Here is a 19,185-nt window from a genome sequence, read left to right on the forward strand (position 1 = left end):
CCTCAAAAATAGCATATGAAGGGCTATTAATATAATGCTAATATAATTCCAGCATGATTACAAGTTGACTAGTGATTCAGGAAATATTATTTTGCTATTTTTAGAATGTGTGAGTATTTCTAGCCTTTCAGGTGGACGTTAAACTGAAATCACGTGTATTGTTTCTTTTTCAAAAACAGCCCATTGAAAAGCCTTAAATATGGTTTCGGATGATGAGGCTGTTGTAAGGCGTTCGTGCCACTAGATGGGGTCTGGAAGCTGTGCCTTTTTTTAAGAAAATCTTTTTTTAAGAAAATCGAAAAAGGCGGGTCTGTGCTTCTTAAATTGTTTGCAATAAAATATGTATTGCAAATGTATATTGTTACAGGATTGCTGGGAGCAACTCAGCAAGGTGGAGTACAAGCAAATATGTCAAGCAAAGACTATGTAACTTCACTTATTTTTAGGGACTCATGTTCTCCCTTCGCCTTTTCCATGGAGCCCCATGCTAATCTTCTTTTTACTGAAATTAGAAGACTGCTTTTTTTTCCTCTAAGAAAATATGATAATTATGCCCTTAAAGCTTTCTTTTCCTATGTTCCCTGACTCAGAGCAACTAATCTGGAAGTTTTTGAGATCAAAATTATATTGTCTTGTCCTATTAATGACCATCACATTTTTAAACTGGTCTTCATGTTACAAAAAGGCTATTCACAGAAGTGTGTTCTGCTTGTGATAGGAGTGTTGAGCGTGTACTTTATGCACATTGGGATCCATTTGTGTGTCCAGTTCAAGGGTTAAAATGCTAAGTGTTGGGTCATAAATACATGTGTTGGGGCATTTTATGTGAGCCTAGGATGGGTTTATCTAAAAACTAGATAGGCCCTCATTCCTGTGTTCATTGCATAGTTCTGTGTTTGACCTGTTTTTTTGAGCCAGCTCATCATGTTTAGAAGTTAGAAAATGAAGGTGGAAAGGCTTTGTAGCTTTCTTATGCCCTAGCAAGTTGTACTTGCTTCAAGGAGGGCCCAGTAGATAGCATAAATGATGGAGAAGAGAGAGTGAGGCCTGTAAGGCTGCAAACAGGACATGAGAAGGAAACAAAACCTTCCTCATTTGAGGAGCAGTGAAGTATTAGATATGTTCAGCTGTTTGTGGCATTCTGTTCGTTCTGTTTACTTGCTTCAGTTTCTTTTGCTACACTAACCTTCGTCTTTTTTGTCTTATCAGCCTGTTCCTTACAAGCTTTTTACAAAATAGAAGTGAAACGTAACCAAAGTTGGGGGTGATTTACCTTTCAAAGCTGCGTGTTTCATAAGAATAAACTATAAGCACAAAGTGTTTCTTCTTGTCACTTCACTTACTGTGTTCCTAGAGTACAACATAGGGTTCCAGGACCCCAGACTTGAGTTTTGGGATCTGGGAATACATTTGTCCCCCCTAACTCAAGGGGGACTGAATTCAACTCTGAGGGAGGTAGAAATGCTTACATGCAATAGACCTTTCCAAGATTCTTCTGAAAGTTCAGGAGACTTATGCTGTCTGCATAGTTACAAGTCAGTTCAAAAAGCCCAATGATGAGTTCAAAAAATCCTTGACAATCTGGGCACACCTGGTATTCCTTGGTGATTGTAAACCTTATGGCATATTTTAAAAGCTAATTTGACCATACAAATCATAATAAGCTCCAGTTAAAGGAGTGTCAATTTCAATGTTTTCCATCAAGGCTTTACAGACAAAACTAAACAGGAGCATTAATTGAGCTTTAATTTCTTTCTTTGTCTTGGCTGAGAAGTAACTGCAGTTCAGAGCCTATTTTAGCAAACTTTTTAATCTCACATGAATATTTGTGTCTTTTCTCAAATGAATATTTGTGTCTCAAAAAACACCAATCAAGAAAGCTTTCTTAGTGGGCTTCAACCAACAACAAATTTGCCTCCTGCATTGAGAATTTAGAGGAAACAAATTCCCAACTTCTGGATAAGGAATACTCGTCAGATATCAGTGAATCATCTAGTGATTAGCTAATTAAATAGTAAGCAAAATATAGACATGGAAATTTCTTCCCTGTAATAGACTAATTAGATTCAGGGGGATCTCCAGGGAGGACTCTTCTTAGTGTGTTTATAAATGTTGAGGTATGTTAATCTTGCCAGTGTGTGGAGGACTTTGAAGATGTGGGTGCACTGTGCTGCTGGTCTCCAAATGATTGTGTTCTCTAAAGTCTTTGTCTTGAACAGAGCTTTTTCTTGAACAGTGCTAATTACTAGGTGTTCAGCTTAGTCTCTGTGCTGCAAAAAAACACAATCCAACTCTTAAAGCTCTTTATTGAATGCATAACTTCTCGTCCACATGGATCGGAAATCACGGGTACTCAGTTCTTTTGAAAATCCTGATTGCTTTGATTTGTAGTTTCACTTATTTCATTTCGTTCCCAGCCTTTCAAATACCTAATGAGTATTACTTTTTTGTTTCTGAATCGGTGGTCTCTGATGGCAAGAGGAAAAACACTGTTGGATATAAAAGTCTTGCAGGTGGTGTATGTCAGATTGACACCCTGATATGTAGTTGGAAAAGCTAGGTTTCAGGTTCATGAGGCCTTTGCAGTTTTGAAATAGAAGTGGCAGCTGCCAGAAGTACAGGCAATTTAGGAACAGTTCTTTGGAGTTTAGTTAGATGCATGTCAGGTAGACCATCTTTGCAAAAGAGACACAAGTACTACCTCTGAGTAGAGGCATGGTTCATTTTGTTAGGGTTTTTTTTTTGGAGTGGATGTGCAAAGAAAAGGGAGGAAAGGGAGGTGATGAGCATTTGCATCTCTCTCTGTACCACAGATGATATTTGTAACCTGTTGCACAGAGAGGACTTTAGAAAACCTGTGTGGTGATGTGGAAGGTATTCTAAGGTCATAAAACTAGCATTGTAACTCAGTCCAAGTCAATAGATTGAGGTCTCCACTCGTTGCCAGTTTTATTTATTAGGCTCATACCTTCAAGATATTTGATTCTTAAAGATCATACCAGAAGAACAGAGACAGCAGTTATTTTCTGAGAAATGCTCATGCACATGCTGAGTTTTATTCTTTCAAGCTTGCCTTTCTGAGCTCACTACACAAAGGAACTGTTGCCTAGTTTTATCTGTGTGTTACCAAGATGTCTGGTATGCTGGATGAAATACTGAGCTTCTGGAAAGGGCAAGTGCAGGATCCAGTATTGTTGCTGATCGTGTTGCAGGGGATATTAATTCAGGGGCCAACCACAGAGTTTACTTCTGACAGTTCAGTGCTCTTTCCTTAGAAGCTATAACTAGTGGATTGGGAATTTTCTTAATGTAGAATCTGTAGATGTTACATGATGGCTTAGGAGTGGGATGGCAAGAATAGTATGAGGACATTTAAGGTTCTAATTTTACTGTTTTGTGTTTTGACTTTTCATGTAAAGGAAAGAAGCTGGTGATTCTCATCACTTCCAGTGTGAATGCTTTGGGATTCCCAAAGCCCCTGAAGGTGGAAGAGTTCTCTACATCACTGAATTGGCAACTACTTGTTTAAATTATTTCAGTACAGTAGAAGTGTGCTGAATATTTCTGTTTGGAAACCTTTGTCAATCCTGCTCTGAGCAGAGCACTGTATTAATGACTGCAGGAAAAATGTGTGTATCTTGGCAACCACTTTTTTATTGTCAGGCTTATCAGTTCATTTCTTTCCCTTCCCCACTGAACCATTTGTTGTGAATTTTGACTCACTTGATCCTGCTCAAAGTAATCCATTTAGCTAGGTTACAGTATAACAAATTTGAAGTGCTATTTTGGCACTCACCAATATGGGTCAACCACACTACCTCGAATAGTTCAAATAACTATTTGTCTTCTCACACTGGAAATAGAACTCATCCTACACTTGTACCAGCCTTATCTGTTATGCTTCTGTGGCTACTGAGGCAGCTCAACCAATTTGTTTCTCAACCTAGAATTTGAAGCTCTCCTAACCAGGTCTAACTTGGCATATTTGCCCCAAATTACACAGAACCTAAACTTAGATATTTTTTCCCCTATTTGTCTTCCATTATTTCTTAAAAGTTTCTTTTAATGTGATAGAAAGCGAACTGACTGTTGCTTAAATTTGGGGGGATTGAGTTATTCTTCTCTGGGAATCTTCGAGGTGTGTTGACAGAACATTTGAACCGTAATGGCATCTGGGAGAGTGGTTTTTTTGAGATGGCTTTTGGCTTATTTCTTATTGTAACCATAAATAAATCTCCAAACTGTTTGCTGCAGGTTTAGCCAAAATCAATTACTTCTTTAGGGCTAGAAATATCTAAGGTAGTCTCCTGCCTTTCTTTCTGTTTTCTCACTGAAGATAAACAGAGAGTACTTGCAAATGAGCCTTTCTGACTTTGGGCAAAGAGAGATAGTGACAGTCATTAAGGAAGACTTTAGTCATGCTGCTGACTTTTCTGCATACTGAGTTCTTTTTTTTGTGGTTGTCACCTTCAGTCAGTTGATGCTTTTTTCTTCTTTTTTTTTCTTTAAAGACAGAAGTGCGGCCTAAGGTTGCAAAGTAAGTCAATTAGTGAATTTATTGCTAAGTATTTTTACTCTGAAGCAAGAAATCTTTTCTCTTGCTGGTGTGACCACCATCTAATAGATAGTCTGGAAATACTTAACTGTGCAAGTCTGCTAAATACTGCCTGGTATTTAAATGTGTGAAAACAGGTGGTGTAGTCTCTTTTTCCCACCTTTATGTCTTGTCCTTATTGTGGAATTTACTGGGATGGTACGGGCCCTCTCACTTAGCTTCTGTTTTAGATGTATACACTTCCCTTCTGGACTTTTCTTAGAGAGAAAAGAGATTTCATCCAATGTAAATACTGCTTTATCATAAGAGAGATAGTTAGGATTATGTATATAATGTATTATAATATTTATTTATGTAATAATTGTAATATAGTTCCCTTCCCCCCATATTGAGTCTTGTGTTGTGTCTGAAAAACCCCTCTCAGACTGGGGTGAGTTGTGGGAGGGGGGGCTTGGACTCAGAAATTGGATTTTTGGGGGTCTCAAACCACGACAGTGGAGTATATTTAGAAAGATTTTTGGCTTTCCTCTAGCATCCCTGGATCTGTTGATCAGACACACAACCAAGTTTTGGAGAACTGTGGTTCAAAATTTATAATAAAAGAGAGTGAGTGTTGTTAGTAGTTCAGCTTTTAATTCTTTATTGTTCTCAGAGAGGGCTATGGTAACTCTTCCGTTCAGCTTTCCCTCTTGATTGACTAGTTTTCTCAAAACTTCACCAGTTAAAATCACACTATCCATTGCTGATAGTTAGCCCTCCATCAGATGCACAGGGTTTTTCTGATTTGAATATTAAACTTTTTCACACCTATCAGCATCCCCATGTTAGCAATGTTTTTGTTCTGGTCAGGCACTTTAAGCTGGATACTGTCCCTTTGCTCTGTCGGATCCAGCTTGCTCCTAGAAGCAGCAGTGCTATTCAGGTTTAAAATTTTCAACACTATGTGTAACTTTATGCAGTAAACATGAAGTCAAGAAACCTGGTTTTGTTTCACAGTGCTGGGTAGGTCTGTTGGTTGACCTTTCTTGCCCTGGGTTTTTCCTGTACAGAGAAATGGGAATACTGCCTACTTCAAAAGCCTCATGATGCTTAATCTTTTTGTTAGCTTTGAAATACTTTCACACCCAGGTCTTTCTAAAGCATAAATTTGTATTGTCCTTCCAATGCAAATTTAAAAAGTATAATCTGTTGTTCAAAAGAATCTCAGATTTAATGGGGTTTTATAGCCTGCTTTCTTAAGGAAATAGGTTTGTAATCGTCTAAGTCTTGCCATAATCGCCTCTACAGCTCATTTCAATGTGGAGGGAATGAAAAGAGAAGCCTTTTTTTGCTAAAAAAAAAAAAAATCAAAAAAAACATTGGTGACTGAAATCGAGGGGGAGATCCACTTAGTGCATTAACTAGGGGAACATTTGAAATGTTTGTTCAACCCTATTGTAAGACAAGGGAATTAGTCTTTGAAACATCAGTCCAAGGGAAATTGTGGTGGAACCAACTTGATATATCCAAAGTTATGTGTGCAGTTGCATTCAGTTAGCTTTACGTGGCAATTTACATTCATTTTTTACCTGCTAGAGACAAAAGCTTTACTAATTCAAGACTGAACTCTTCTACTGCAGGAGCATTTTGGATCTTGCCACTTTTTCTGTCAAAAGAAAGCAACTTCCATGTTGCTGCTCTTATCTTTAATTTCAGCTTGTGTAGCTTTTAAGAATTAAAAATTCATGCAGCTTCACTAGAGAAAAGAAAGGGAGTAAGTATATATAAATTATTGGATAAGAGAATAAGTCTATGGCTGATGTTTACTCAGTTTTCCTAATGCAAGACAACAATTGCAGCTCATAAATGTGTAGGAAAAAATGCATTGTAGGACTGCAGTATTGACATGTGACTGCTTTTACATAGACAGTAAGGTGTGAAAATCGATTTCACTCTTCAGGAGTAATTACCAACTTTTACAATTGGATTATTTTTCTGAGGTAACATTCTCTGGTATCCCTGTTCTTTGTGTTATAATGACTTTTGGTGAATGCTTCCTTTTGGGAACAGCTCCTGTTCCTTTATTTGGCCTAAAAGTCATCTTCCCATGCCATGTCTGGCTGTATTTGCATCTTCTCTATCTGGTTATCTGATGGAACCTACTCCTTTGTGTTTTGCTGGATTTAGCTGAGCAGTTTTCTCTGTCACAGTCTGTACTCCATCCTTCAAGGTACTATTTCTGAACAGGCTGAATAATGGACTCTCACCATAGAATTTAGGGATGAGAAAAGGATGGAAATGATCAGGTCTTTTAAGTAGCTTGCATGCGGCTGTTGGACAGTTGACTTTTAGATTGTATTCTCTACTTTCTTTTTTTGTCTGGCTAAATTTGTTTTGGTTTGGTTTATTTTTTTTTCCTGAAAAACTATTTTCATGCCTACTACATGTCACTTATTACTTACATTGCAGTAACACCTAGATGATTCAAGCAGAGAATGAAAATAGGACACTGACTTGCAGATCTGTAGTGAGGACAAGCCTAGGACAGTGAGAGTGTTTGGGAACAGGTCTGTGGTAAGATTAAAACAGGTGCTAGTTTTGGCTAGAGCTAGAGCTGCAGGAGGATGTGAAACATTCAGACAAACAGGGGTTTTTTGTTTGTTCATTTATTTATTCTAGTCATCATTTGCTACTGTTCAATCTCTGTGATGGCAGAAGTAAGCCTTAAATCCTGAAAGGATAAAAGTAATGAAGATGAGAGGGGCAGCTTTGTATACTTTACACCTCTGCTCTTGCCATCTTCCTCAAAATACTGAAATTCTTGAATTATTTTCCTGTGTATAAAGGCAGAATAAAGGAAAACATAATGCTTCCTGGAGAACTGCCTGAGATCACTGGTGAAGCTACATTCAGTGATTCAGGTAGGTCGTAAGGGCCAAACCATGCAAGCCTTTGCTATTACATGTTCTGACTGCTCTGGGTACTTAAATAGTGATGTCCGACATTTTTAAGGCTCCAGTTTCTGAAGACAGTTATCAGATAAGAACCTTACTTATTAAAAAAAATTAAAATATTGCCCTCCTAGTTTGGAGGGAAAAGTGAAGCTTCTGCTCAGCTTAGAGCTTGCTCAGCTTAGAGCTTGCCACGCATGAAAGTTTATTAATGATGGGGAGATTCTTTTTTTAAATTAGTTTACATGTTCCTGACGCTAACAGTAAACAGCAGAAGGAATGTCCCATTCTTGAACATGCAGAATCTTCACCTTGAATTCTGTACTTTTCCAATCTTGGTGGATGCAGTTTATTTTAGTTGCATTTTCTTTTTGAAAGAAAGCAAAGATGTTTAGTTTTGCTAGTAATACACAGCATTTATTTTATTTGGTTATTCTTTAATGTCCAAACAAATACGTCTTACTTCCTGTTAAGGATTCTGGGTGATATAGTTCTTGGAAACAGTTCTTGTAAAGGTAGTGAGATAATCAGAAGTAGTGATGGCAGAATTTAGAAAAATGAGCTTGTTAGTGAAAAATTATAAAATCTTGAGTATCGCTTGTGTACCTTTTAACCTTAAGACGCTGATGGACTTCCTTCAGATTTGTTAACACTTATGAATACTTATAGAGAAACTCCATACACTTTGACACAATTTATCTGCTTTTCAAAGAAACTATTTTGAGATTATCGTGAGACTCATAATCTACTTTAAAAACGTCAGCATGATTATTGATATTGCGCTTCTCTGTTATTGGTTAATTTGACCCTTTCTAAGTATTTGCTTCAGACTAAATATGAATTGTGTGTCTTTTTACACACACAATAACTTTCAAATAAAACCCCTAACTTTTTTGCAGTTTTCCAAGCCAAAATTCTGTTTGTCAAGTTTTATTCCAGCTCTTTCTGCACAGTTAAAAGTTCCGCGATTTTGTGGTTACAAAATTGCTGACAAACACAGTATGCAATGGTGTGTATCAGTTATGAGCATTCAGTTCATTTTTTCCTTTTAAGGTCATTCTTTCATTAAGTTAGTTTCACTCACTGCTGTTTATGATACTAATACTTTCTTCCTCATTTTCTTCCTTCCTTTTCCCTCTTAAATGGCACCCATTTCCCAAGGATGGTATCTGTACTGAAGTTCATTGTCAGATTTGTAGCTTATCAGTAGGAACTATTCAATTGTTTTATTTAATCCATCTATTTATTTTATTTCTACCAAGGCACTAATCTTCTCTCAGTTTTAAAGGGCACTGTCTTCTGCCAAACTCACTTTTGAATAGCCTGGGTTAAGCTTATGTTCCCAGTCAGGCAGTCGACTTTTCAAAAAAAGGATGTAACAGCTTCTTTGTTTGGAAAAGAGGAGAGAGGAAGAGAGACAAATTCTTGTTTCAGGTGTAGACATTTCCTGCTAATTCTGAGTGCAGTTAGACTACTTATTCCCTTATCCCACTGGCTGCCAGTAGAAACTGATTTATTTACATTAGTGGTCTACTCTTGGATTGAAAGCCTTCCATTGTTTGGCTGAGCTGGTATTTAGTTAACACTTGTGTGCTGCCTGTGTGCAGCATAACCAGCTATGGAAATGACCATATTGCATATAACCGTCCATTGTCTCCCTCCTCGGTCTCACTCCAGCTCCAACATGTGTGTTTGGATTGTAATGTTCCATCTGTGGACTAAATATTTCTCTTAATCATACAATATGACTTTTTTAAGAACTCAGATGTGCATGCGTCTCTGTATTGCTTCCAGAGTTGGCAGGCAACATCAGCATTCCATAGCTGTCTGAGTGAGCCAAATTTGGAAGCAGAGTAAATTCGAGTAGTCTGGCTCTGGATTCATAAAGATAATGCCTCTGGCAGAAAGGGCGTCCATCTTGTTCAGAGATGTCCCTTTAGGATTGCCTTCAGATTTCTCACTAGCTGTCATGGTCTGTGTCTTCAAGAGAAGAGGACTGAGTGTGATGCATCAGGAAACTTTTTAATAACTGCAAGAAGGTGTTGCTTCTGAAATTTCTTTGTTGGAGCATGCAATAAGGGGCAGACAGAAGTGGCAGCTTTAACATGAGCAACATATCCAAACACATCTACACTACCCTATTATGTGGAAATATCCAAAAGCATCACTGACTAAAGGTATAGAGCAGCACCACAGGGCAACTGGGAAAGTGGTGATAGTCATTTGAGCACTGAACATGCTTAAGCACAGCGCTCCCCTTCCTTTTCCCTCCCCACACATAAAAAAAATAAAATGCAAAAGCTCTGATTCTGATTAGTTTGAAGATCTCTATGGCTTCTTGATTCAGACCTCCTCCTTAATACTAATAAGTGTTAATAGTGGTTTAATATGGTAAATAATAACTTCTGCCAGCTTCTTTCTTGGATATGGCTCACTGCCCTTTTCCTGCAATTTTTATGGAGATGGAATACTCTAGAAGATGTCTCAGGCAATTAGTATTTTTTCTTAAAGCCAGCATGGTTGTTCTATAATCAACTAAATTTTGTGATGGAAGCTACTGAAGTCTTGGGGTTCCTCAGTTCTCAATACTGCTACCATGTGCACTGCCTGCAGTAGGAGGCAGAGCAAGAGAGATTTCTCAAATCCTTTATGTGTCCTCTATTTGAGAAGTAGGTGCACAGCTTTTCCACCAAGATGGAACCATGAGCTGCACTCCCTCTGTACACATCCCACCTCATATTCCTGAACATATTTCTCAGATGTTCTGTCCTAGGAGGAGAGAGAGAGCAAATAGTTTTCCTCTGTTTTGATCAGGAAATGGATGTTTGGCAGGGACTGGTGTCCGTTTGTTCATCTCATCTCCACCTGACTACCTGCTGCCTCTTTTCAGAGCTTGTTAAAGGAAAACACTGTGCAGTTAATTTAACAAACCCTTTCAACGAGGCAGAGAGGAAGCAATCAAGACACAGCAGGGTGGGGAAAACAGAAAACCATTGTCTTGTGAATAGTACTGCAAAATGCTGCACTTGGAGCTATAGAGTCTGACTTTTGGAGACATGAGAATCTAGGCAAGTGGGGAAAGTCATCAGCATGTCACTCTTACATTGCAAATGTAAGACAAATTACTATTGTAGAGTTTCCTTCTGCATCAGCCAAACTAGCCCACTGCCTTTTGTATTAGTGTGGGGTTTGAAGTTTTTGGTTTTTTTCTTTTTTTGTCTGAGCCAAATGTGCAAGGAACTACAGCAGGAGCTGTATTTCCATTGCATGTGTGGCTCAATCATGTGGAAGAGCAAGGGTACGAGGTAGTCAAAGCTATGGATCTTTTGAGGAGCATTAACACTGCAGCTCCTTAATTCTAGACTTTTTATTTGTGTATATGATCATTTTTTCTGAAGTTGTAGTCTCTCTTACTTCCTTTGCTTTCTGAAGTAAAATACTCTTTTAGAGCTTTGTTACGCTAAAGTTACTGCAATACAAGACAGAATTCAACTCCAAGAGGTGTTTGCTTTGATAACTTTGACTGCCACAGGAGCTTTGTGAAACATCAGTAAGCAGCATGGAAGCTAGTTTAATATTACAGTACTGTTACTATAAAATATAATCTCAAATTATTTCAGGCAGAGCGTAATAAGAGTAACTATGGAAACTTTGCCTGAAGACTTGAAAGTATAGGGCATCTGGTGGGCTCACTCATTTGTAGGCAGGAGAGAATTCTAGGTTATTGTTTGGATTAAGGAGGAAAACTGGTAATGAGTAGAGGAGCTTGGTGCAGCAGGGGCTGCACCTTAACATTAGGTCTGAGTGGTGCATGTATGTTATGACCTTCTTACCCATGTTGGAGAACTCACATATTTGTATAGGAAAAATGATTTTTCTCAACCAAGATAATCTGGGGTTATTTCTTCTGCCTGGTTTTTTAGTTGAGGTTTTGGTTGGTTTGGGGTTTTTGGGGTGTTGTGTTGTTTTAGTTTATTTGTCAGGATTTTTAAGGAAGTGGAAACTTCCATAGGAAAAAAAATGGCTTACTCAAACATATTAGGAGAGAGGGAGGCAAAACAGTCATGTGTGTTTTGGTTTTCTTGTTTTACTTTGCTTTTTAACATCTGACTGAGTATTTTGAGCTGGATTAATACTTTATTGGTCTTGAATAACAGAAGCTAAGGCTGATGAGGGGAATCCTAAATCCTCGTCTCTAAGGTTACAGTTTCTACTATCACATTATTTCATGTTTCTATTAAAAACCTTTAATGCTATTAAGAGAAGCTCAGCAACTTTGCCTGGGAGGAGGAGAACATGAGAGACCAGGACTGTTCATGTTGATACAGGTGTTCAGAAGTTTTGGTGCCCAGCTTGAAGGTCTTACTAGTCAGCTGACTTTGAAAATGTGACTTCTGGTGCCTTTTTGGCACCCTGGATTTGACTGTTCTGTTCACAGAGTGCAGGTATGTGAGAGCAGTGTATTTCTGGTGCATTCATTATGTGAAGTCTTCTATTTTGTTTTGATTTTGTTTAGCTCTGGCTTAGGAACAATGGTTTTTTAACTTTACAGTATCTCATGTAATAAAGCATGTTTCAACCTGCATGGAATGTGGCTTTCCATCAGTGTGGAGTGACTCATTTTTCATAGTTGTTTGGGCAGAGGGCTGCATCAGAAAGTATTATGCATTAAAATCTATGAATAAACTTCCCTCTAGAATTTGCAAATTCTGTGCTGGCATGCTTTTTCTGGTCCAGAAGGCGCATAAAAGTCACAGCTCCCAACAAGATTTGATGGCTATTGCTCAAAACCTATTAACAAAATGTTGAGCTCTGATATTTCTTAGGGAGGTTTCAGTGATCACTAAACAAAAAGGGACAAAATGTCTTCCATCTCTGTCTTCCTTTCTATACACACAATCACTTCAAGTACAGGGATTGAACAAAGTCTTTGAAAAAAACCAAGAAGTCTGTACAATACAAGCTGCATTTCAGGTATGCTGTGGTTATCTTTAGGTTCCTGGATGGAACAAATTTCATTTCTGTTACTTTTTAAAGAGAGAGCCTGGAAACCTGTGGCCCTTTGTTTTTGTCTTCTGTATGTCAATAAGAACAGATACAAATACTCCAGCTCTGAATGTATAGCCTTACAGGGGACAAGGAAACTAGCTAATTCAGGCATGTGAGAGTTTTAGGTAACACTGTCAGCATAATTGTCTTGCCTACTTGGCAGTATTTTTAGATGAAGCCACTTTGAGATTAGCTAAGTGACTTAATTTAGCATTTCTTGCAATAATTCCTTCATAAGATGTCCTTATTTAAGACATCTGGAACTGATTGTAGAGTTCAAACATCCTCACGTGCCCTGTAGAGATGTAAATAAAACCAGAAGTGAGATAATGGTCATACCATCTACAATAGGAGAAATTGCCATCTGCTACCAGAGCAGAGTTAAAAAAAGTTTGGACTGTCTGGATTCAAGCACCGGCTAACAAAGAGGGTTGGGTGCTGGTAGGGTCAGTTTCAAAGGCAGACATCCCAGAAGTACAAGGACAGCCTTTTTAAGGCTAAGTGCTCTGTCAGACTTTGCTCCTATTCAGGAAATGGGTTTGTTATTAACAAAACTACTCATAGTCCTTAATTTTATTGTTCTGAAGACTCTAGAGTCATACATTTTGATAGTTTGTCATTCAAGTTTTGGATTAAGTTTTTTCAGGAATTGATACTTTGAAACAGAAACTAAATAAGATTATAGTTTACTGGACTTGTGTGTTTGAAATGACTCAGTTTAAAGAAAGTTCTGTCTTTAAGCAGTTCAGTTTGTATGTATGGCCCATCTCACTTATTTCATCTGTTTTTTCCCAGTTCACTTCTTCGCTATGGTGGAAACCTCTCCCTTCAGAGTGCCATGAGTGTCCGGTTCAACAGTAATGGGACCCAGCTGCTGGCTCTGCGTCGGCGCCTTCCCCCAGTCCTCTACGACATCCACTGCCGGCTGCCTGTCTTCCAGTTTGACAACCAAGGCTACTTCAACTCATGTACTATGAAGAGCTGCTGTTTTGCAGGTGATCGTGATCAGGTAATAAGCAAGTGATGTTGTCCCGAGTCTCCAGAGTTCCCATGAGTGTTTGAGAACACCTCTGTAAGGGTGGCTTTTTTCTGATTCATGAGATAAAACAAGAGACAAGACACATATAGGGTTCTTCAGAACTGTTTTGCCATGTGGGCTGTGAAAGAAGGAAAACAAATAACAAAGTACGTAATAAATTTTACCTCTTGTTTGATGTAATCTAATACTTACTTGGAAGATAATATTCAGAAGGAAAATATTTGCAGAGGCTTTTTGGGTTCAATTAATATGATGTTTTCTACTCATCTACATATAATAAGGAAGCATTTACCTTGCATTTCAATATTGCTACTGAGTGCAGTAGAGGCAATGCCACAGAATGTAAATATTGTGGATATATAGAGTTATTGAATCTTATTTCAAATTACAGTGTTTCTCTTTTAATACTGTACTACTGGATCAGGTAGGATAGGTCTTCGTAGCTCAGTGTTCTGTAAGTGATGATGGCAGGTGCTTAGGAAGGAATAGTCTGTTGCTTTACTGAAGCAGGACTTTGTCCCTACTACTAATCACAGAGAAATAGGTCACATATAAAGTGGCTAACAGCAATTCATATGATTCTAGAGCCCAGTATTGTCTTTGGACAGTTGTATATCTAATAACCACTAACACTGTGTAAGGACAAAAAATATATTTTCAAGCCATGATAGTATAGAACTATGATCCAACAATTTCTTTGCTGTCATCAGCAAAATTCCTGCAGTCAGAATTTGATCATTAATTCTATTGCTGCTGCTGCAGGAGGCAGAGTTGAGCTTCTTTCAGATTGCAAGTAGGAAATACATTTACGTCTCTGAACTTGAGCAATGTTTCTGAGTTGTGCATAGTTTTCGACAGGAGTGTGAAAATGTGATAACGAAACCATCTTTAGAAAAAATTAATGGTTTACTATAAAGAATGGGAAAACACTTGTATTGTTTAAGAAGGAAACCACTGACAATTTGTGGTTCATTATTCTTCTCCTCTGGAACTCAGTGTAGACCTGTGTACACTCTGATGTATAGTTTAGCTTCTCATCTGCTACTGAAGATGTAGATAAAAGCCCTAGAGGGCTCATAAAGCCCTCTGCTTTATGAGCCATTTTCTTATGGGTATGGTGTTATTTTAACAGGAAGAACATATCTGTTCTGCACCAGGTTGATGCAATACTTCAGGAGCCTGCATTTTTAAAAAACTTGGTATTCTGGTGGCTTGACTGACTTTCTGTTCAGATAAGTAGCAGCACATAATGCTGCTAATGAGTTGTAAATCAGAGCAAAAGACATTTATATTGTCTTATAAAGCTATGTGAAGCTAATAGGGAAGATGAAGTTTAATAGGGAATGTTAGAGAGATGTGGAATTTGACATTTAGACACAGGCTCATAGTCCTCTTCTAAGGAAGGAAAAAAGATAATGAAGTCAGAAAATGGCACACATGCTTCAACTCCATGTGTCTAGAACTGTCCAGTAATGTTCAAATTCAGTGACTAAGATTGTCAGCACTATGGATAGTCCTTAAGGACTGCCTTTTACAGAGAACCCAGTTCCAATTCCAGGTGTATCGAGAAAAGAAGGTAAGAGTTGGAACCGACTATAAGATAGAAAAGATGAATAAAAAAATTGCAATATTTTTTGAGTTTTGCTCTTCTATACAACTAGTATGCTTTTGCACAATGTATATGAGTCTTCACCCCTGCAAATCAGAATTCATCAAAAGAAGAAATAAATCTGTATCCAATTTAATCTGGTTCTAGTCTGCTCTCCCTTTTGCTATTGATGTCCTATGCCTTAATAAAAAATGTCTTTTATTTGAGATCCATGCAAAGTAAGCTCCATAGAATTCCTTGCTTGTATTTCCTTGTGGGATCAAAACTTTGTGTGGGTGAAGGCTTATTTTAAATGATCTAAGGATAAGAAGTTTGTTTTCAAATTGTGAGTGGCACTTGTGGTAGGAAGGCTTCTTCAGCAATTTTTTCACATCGCACCTCTGATGTTCCCTGTCTTCGATTTTTCATCTTTATTAAACTGCTGAGTTAATATTTTTTTCTCTTTTAAGTTGTCTTAACTAATTAGGTTTTAACCCTTTACACAGAACCTAGTAATTTAAAAATGTGACTCTCCTGTGTTCAAAATTATGTATTCACTATTATGTGTTGTCTGCACAGGTAGTTCATCTGATAATTTTGCATTTCTATTCTATACTTTAACTCTAATGAGGAAGGGATGTCCTTAACTCAGCAGTGCTTAGAATGCAGTTGCATTGGAAAAAAAAAACAACTGTTTAGAGGGAGAGGCCTTTCATCCAGTAGAGGTGATGTAAGACCTTTTACTGATACAACTTCCTAACTTTGCAGCAGCACTTACTTCTTTTTCTGGGTTAATGACTTGTATTGACACTCAGGGGGCTCAGAGCATTTGAATGTGATATAAGGAAGGGATCAGATGGTGGGTGAGAGGTGGAGAGATGGCCTTTAAGCTTTGTGAGACTCAATTCCTCATAGAACTACAAGCTTTGTTAATACTTCTCTGAAGTTTGTGCATAGAAAATGGTTTACTCAAAGGAAGTTTTCTCATAAATCATGACCATCATGGTTTAAAAACCTATAACTCTTAGTTTTGGGTGAGCCTTTGTAAATAACACCATGTTGCACATGGAGCTGTTGGATTCTGGTATGGCAGAAATGAGCAGATTTTGAACTGCAAGCTCACAACATAAGAGTTGTCTTGGAGATCACCCTTTTATCTTAAGAAACGGAATACTTAAGTTCCCATAATGATCAGATGTGTTACTCTTACTTTGAAAAGGTACGTGTGTTAAATTAATACAATTTCTTTGCATAAATAAAGCACAGACTACTAGTTGAGGAACAGATTGATTGTTTTGTCTGTTGATGGCAGTTAGACTCTATACTAATCTTTTCAGTATCACTTTTTTAGTGCTCGCAGATTGTGACAGGTGCTCAACAGGACTTGGATCCAGAACTCCCAACTTGTTACTCTAGAGGGAAGGTGTGCAGTAAGCTGTATACCATCTCCTTTTATTGGAGCATCTCTGATGCAAGTGGATTGAAATCTCTTAGCAAAAAATTATATACCAGTAATGCTTTATGGTACAAAACACAGAAAGATTCACTTGGTAACGCCAATGATCTTCTTGGTTTTTTAAGTTTAGAAGAAGCCTTCTGAAGTGCTTATATGGTTTTGAGGTATTTTGGGACACAAACTGAGTGACAGGGGTCTTAAAGAATGAACAGCTTTGTTTCTTTTTGTGGCCTTGCAAACTATCATTTTCCTCCAAAAGCATTATTGTCCTAGTCCTTGTGAACCTCATTTGAAAATCAATGAACAGTATATATGAGCACTTTTCCTAAGAATGCCAAAGCCATACTTTTCTTTTTTCTCCCAAAGAGAAACAAAGCCTATGAGGCACTGTTTAACTGGTGTTTTATTTGCACCCACTTATGACTGCCTTCATTTGCTTCCCTCAAACTCTCTCTTTTGTCTATGTCACTAGTGTAATGACCTCATTCACTTGAAACCGATTTTTTTTATTCTTTGAAGGTGAGCTCTGATGGTGGTAGATAAACAGGTTCAAAATTGTATGGCATTTGCATTGTCCAGGAGCTCACTTGAGTCATACAGCTGTGGAAGGGAGGAAGGGTAATGTAGGCTAGATGGATCAAGCATGACTCTCAGCTTCCCACTGTCTTTGTTGGCCGCAGAGATTTGTGTGAGACTGTAATTTATCCCTCCTTCTGGTATGAGCATCCAGGTCCAGAATTTTAAAAGCAGTTTATTTATGCATCTTAGTCCCACTGACTTAACCCTAATGTGCACGACTTTACCCTAATGTGCACAAGGGTTTGATTAAATACAAATATTAAATATGTGAGAATCTCAAGTCATGCTAGGGTGCTGGGCGAGTTTCTATTCTTTTTGTCAGCATTAGAATTTGGGAAATGTTGATTAAATGCTAAGGATTTTTAATTGCTAGACTGGTATAGAAAATATCTTCTTGTATCTGAGGATACAGAAAGTATTGAAGGGCGTCAGGTACCCAAATGCATTTTTAAGTGGAGGAGGCTCAGAGGCCATAGTGATGGGCAGCAGCAAAAACAGGCCAAGAAAAAAACCCACAAAACACAATCACCCTCCAAACTAAAATAGACCAAAAGCTTTTCTTGCTCAAGAATTGTTGCCTGTGTCACAATGATGAATGCTGTCTGCTCATTCCTTTTTTTGCCCATGTAGATAATATGAGGCTCTATAACACTTGTGGTTGTAAAATCAACTGCCTATTGCCTGCTTTAAAAGAGAGGGGGTGGGGAGAAATAACTTGTACCCTGTGAATCCAACAAAAAGTGGCTTGACTCTGGCATGCCCTCAGACATTACATCACCACTCAGCCTTTTCTGTTGACATTACACTGGTATAGGAGAGTTTCAGGAATGCACTGCTCATGGTACTGCAAGACTCCTCCAACTCCCTATAAAGTTACAGCCTTCATTATGTTGAAATCTGTGTTCTAAATAGCCCTGGTTAGGGACAAGGCAGTTTATCACAGGACAGAATTATTACATGAATGTAACTCTTCCAAGAACAAGGTTAGCTGTATAGGTGCCAGTGGTCTTGTATCGTGGTATATTGCCTTTGTAAAGAAATAGAACTTTTCTTCAGTGGTGTACTTTGTGTCATCTAAATTAAAGGTCTTTTATCTCGGGAGGTAGTGCTTACCAATGTCTAGATTTAAGAACTAAAAAGAAGAAAGGGAATTATTCTTTTAGAGAATGTATTGTGGGCTTCCTGTGCACAGAAGACTTCTTAATGAACAGTAGCTTATTGCAGTCAGCATTTCTTAAAATATGAAAAGCGCTTGATGTGCAAATATGTTGCTGTGCTTGGATAGAAAGAAAATCAGTGTCTTACTCTGTCTTAAATTTGGTTTCTTCCAAGAATTACTATTGAGATTGTATTTTGCTTTTTGCTTCATCTAAACAGCAGTTTAAATCTCAGCTATATACATAACATTGCATACATATACAATGCATACATGAGATTTATTTGGCTGTGAAATTATGTAGTAATTTCTTCCCCATTATTTTTGGTAATCGACATGGGGTAGTCATACTGAAAATGTCTCTCCAGAATCAAGGTCTTGACAGAAGGTGCTATGAATTTTTTTTAACCCTTATTATTCTGATTGCCTCTTCTCCCATTCCTGGTGCATCCTCCCAGCCCTATTTCCTGTTTCCATTCTCTTCTGCAGCCCTGTAGACCTTGACAGAGGTTTTTAGACATGTAGACAGTAATGCACAAGTCCAAAAGGACCCATACTGAAGCTGAATTCTGGTGGAATGGAACTCTGATTCAGGAGACTTTGACTTTTGCAGGCTACGTGTTCCTCCTAGTCACAGGAGATCTGCAGTTTAGTAGCACCTCTTACACAACTGGGGAGAGGGAGGGAAGGTGAGTGAGCAGGAATGCACTGCTAAAAATGACACACAATGGGTGCTCTTCTTGTTGAGCTGTTAAAAGTAGACCTTTAGTAGACACTGAAAAAGCAACTATGAATTCTGGAGGATTTTGACTAATATTTGATTTAATGTATAT

At 38.0% G+C, this 19,185-nt stretch overlaps 1 protein-coding gene across 3 annotated transcripts in view; it reads left to right on the forward strand.

Moving 5' to 3' along the window:
- Nucleotides 1–19,185, forward strand: part of DCAF5 (DDB1 and CUL4 associated factor 5) — a 70,445-nt gene that overhangs the window by 24,001 nt on the left and 27,259 nt on the right. For all 3 annotated transcript variants that reach the window (XM_064658322.1, XM_064658323.1, XM_064658324.1), the window contains exon 6: nucleotides 13,330–13,543. In XM_064658322.1, coding sequence (XP_064514392.1) covers nucleotides 13,330–13,543 — 214 coding nt within the window. The remainder of the gene's footprint in view (nucleotides 1–13,329; nucleotides 13,544–19,185) is intronic.

Source organism: Pseudopipra pipra, chromosome 6, assembly GCF_036250125.1.
Source record: "Pseudopipra pipra isolate bDixPip1 chromosome 6, bDixPip1.hap1, whole genome shotgun sequence".
NCBI lineage: Eukaryota > Metazoa > Chordata > Aves > Passeriformes > Pipridae > Pseudopipra > Pseudopipra pipra.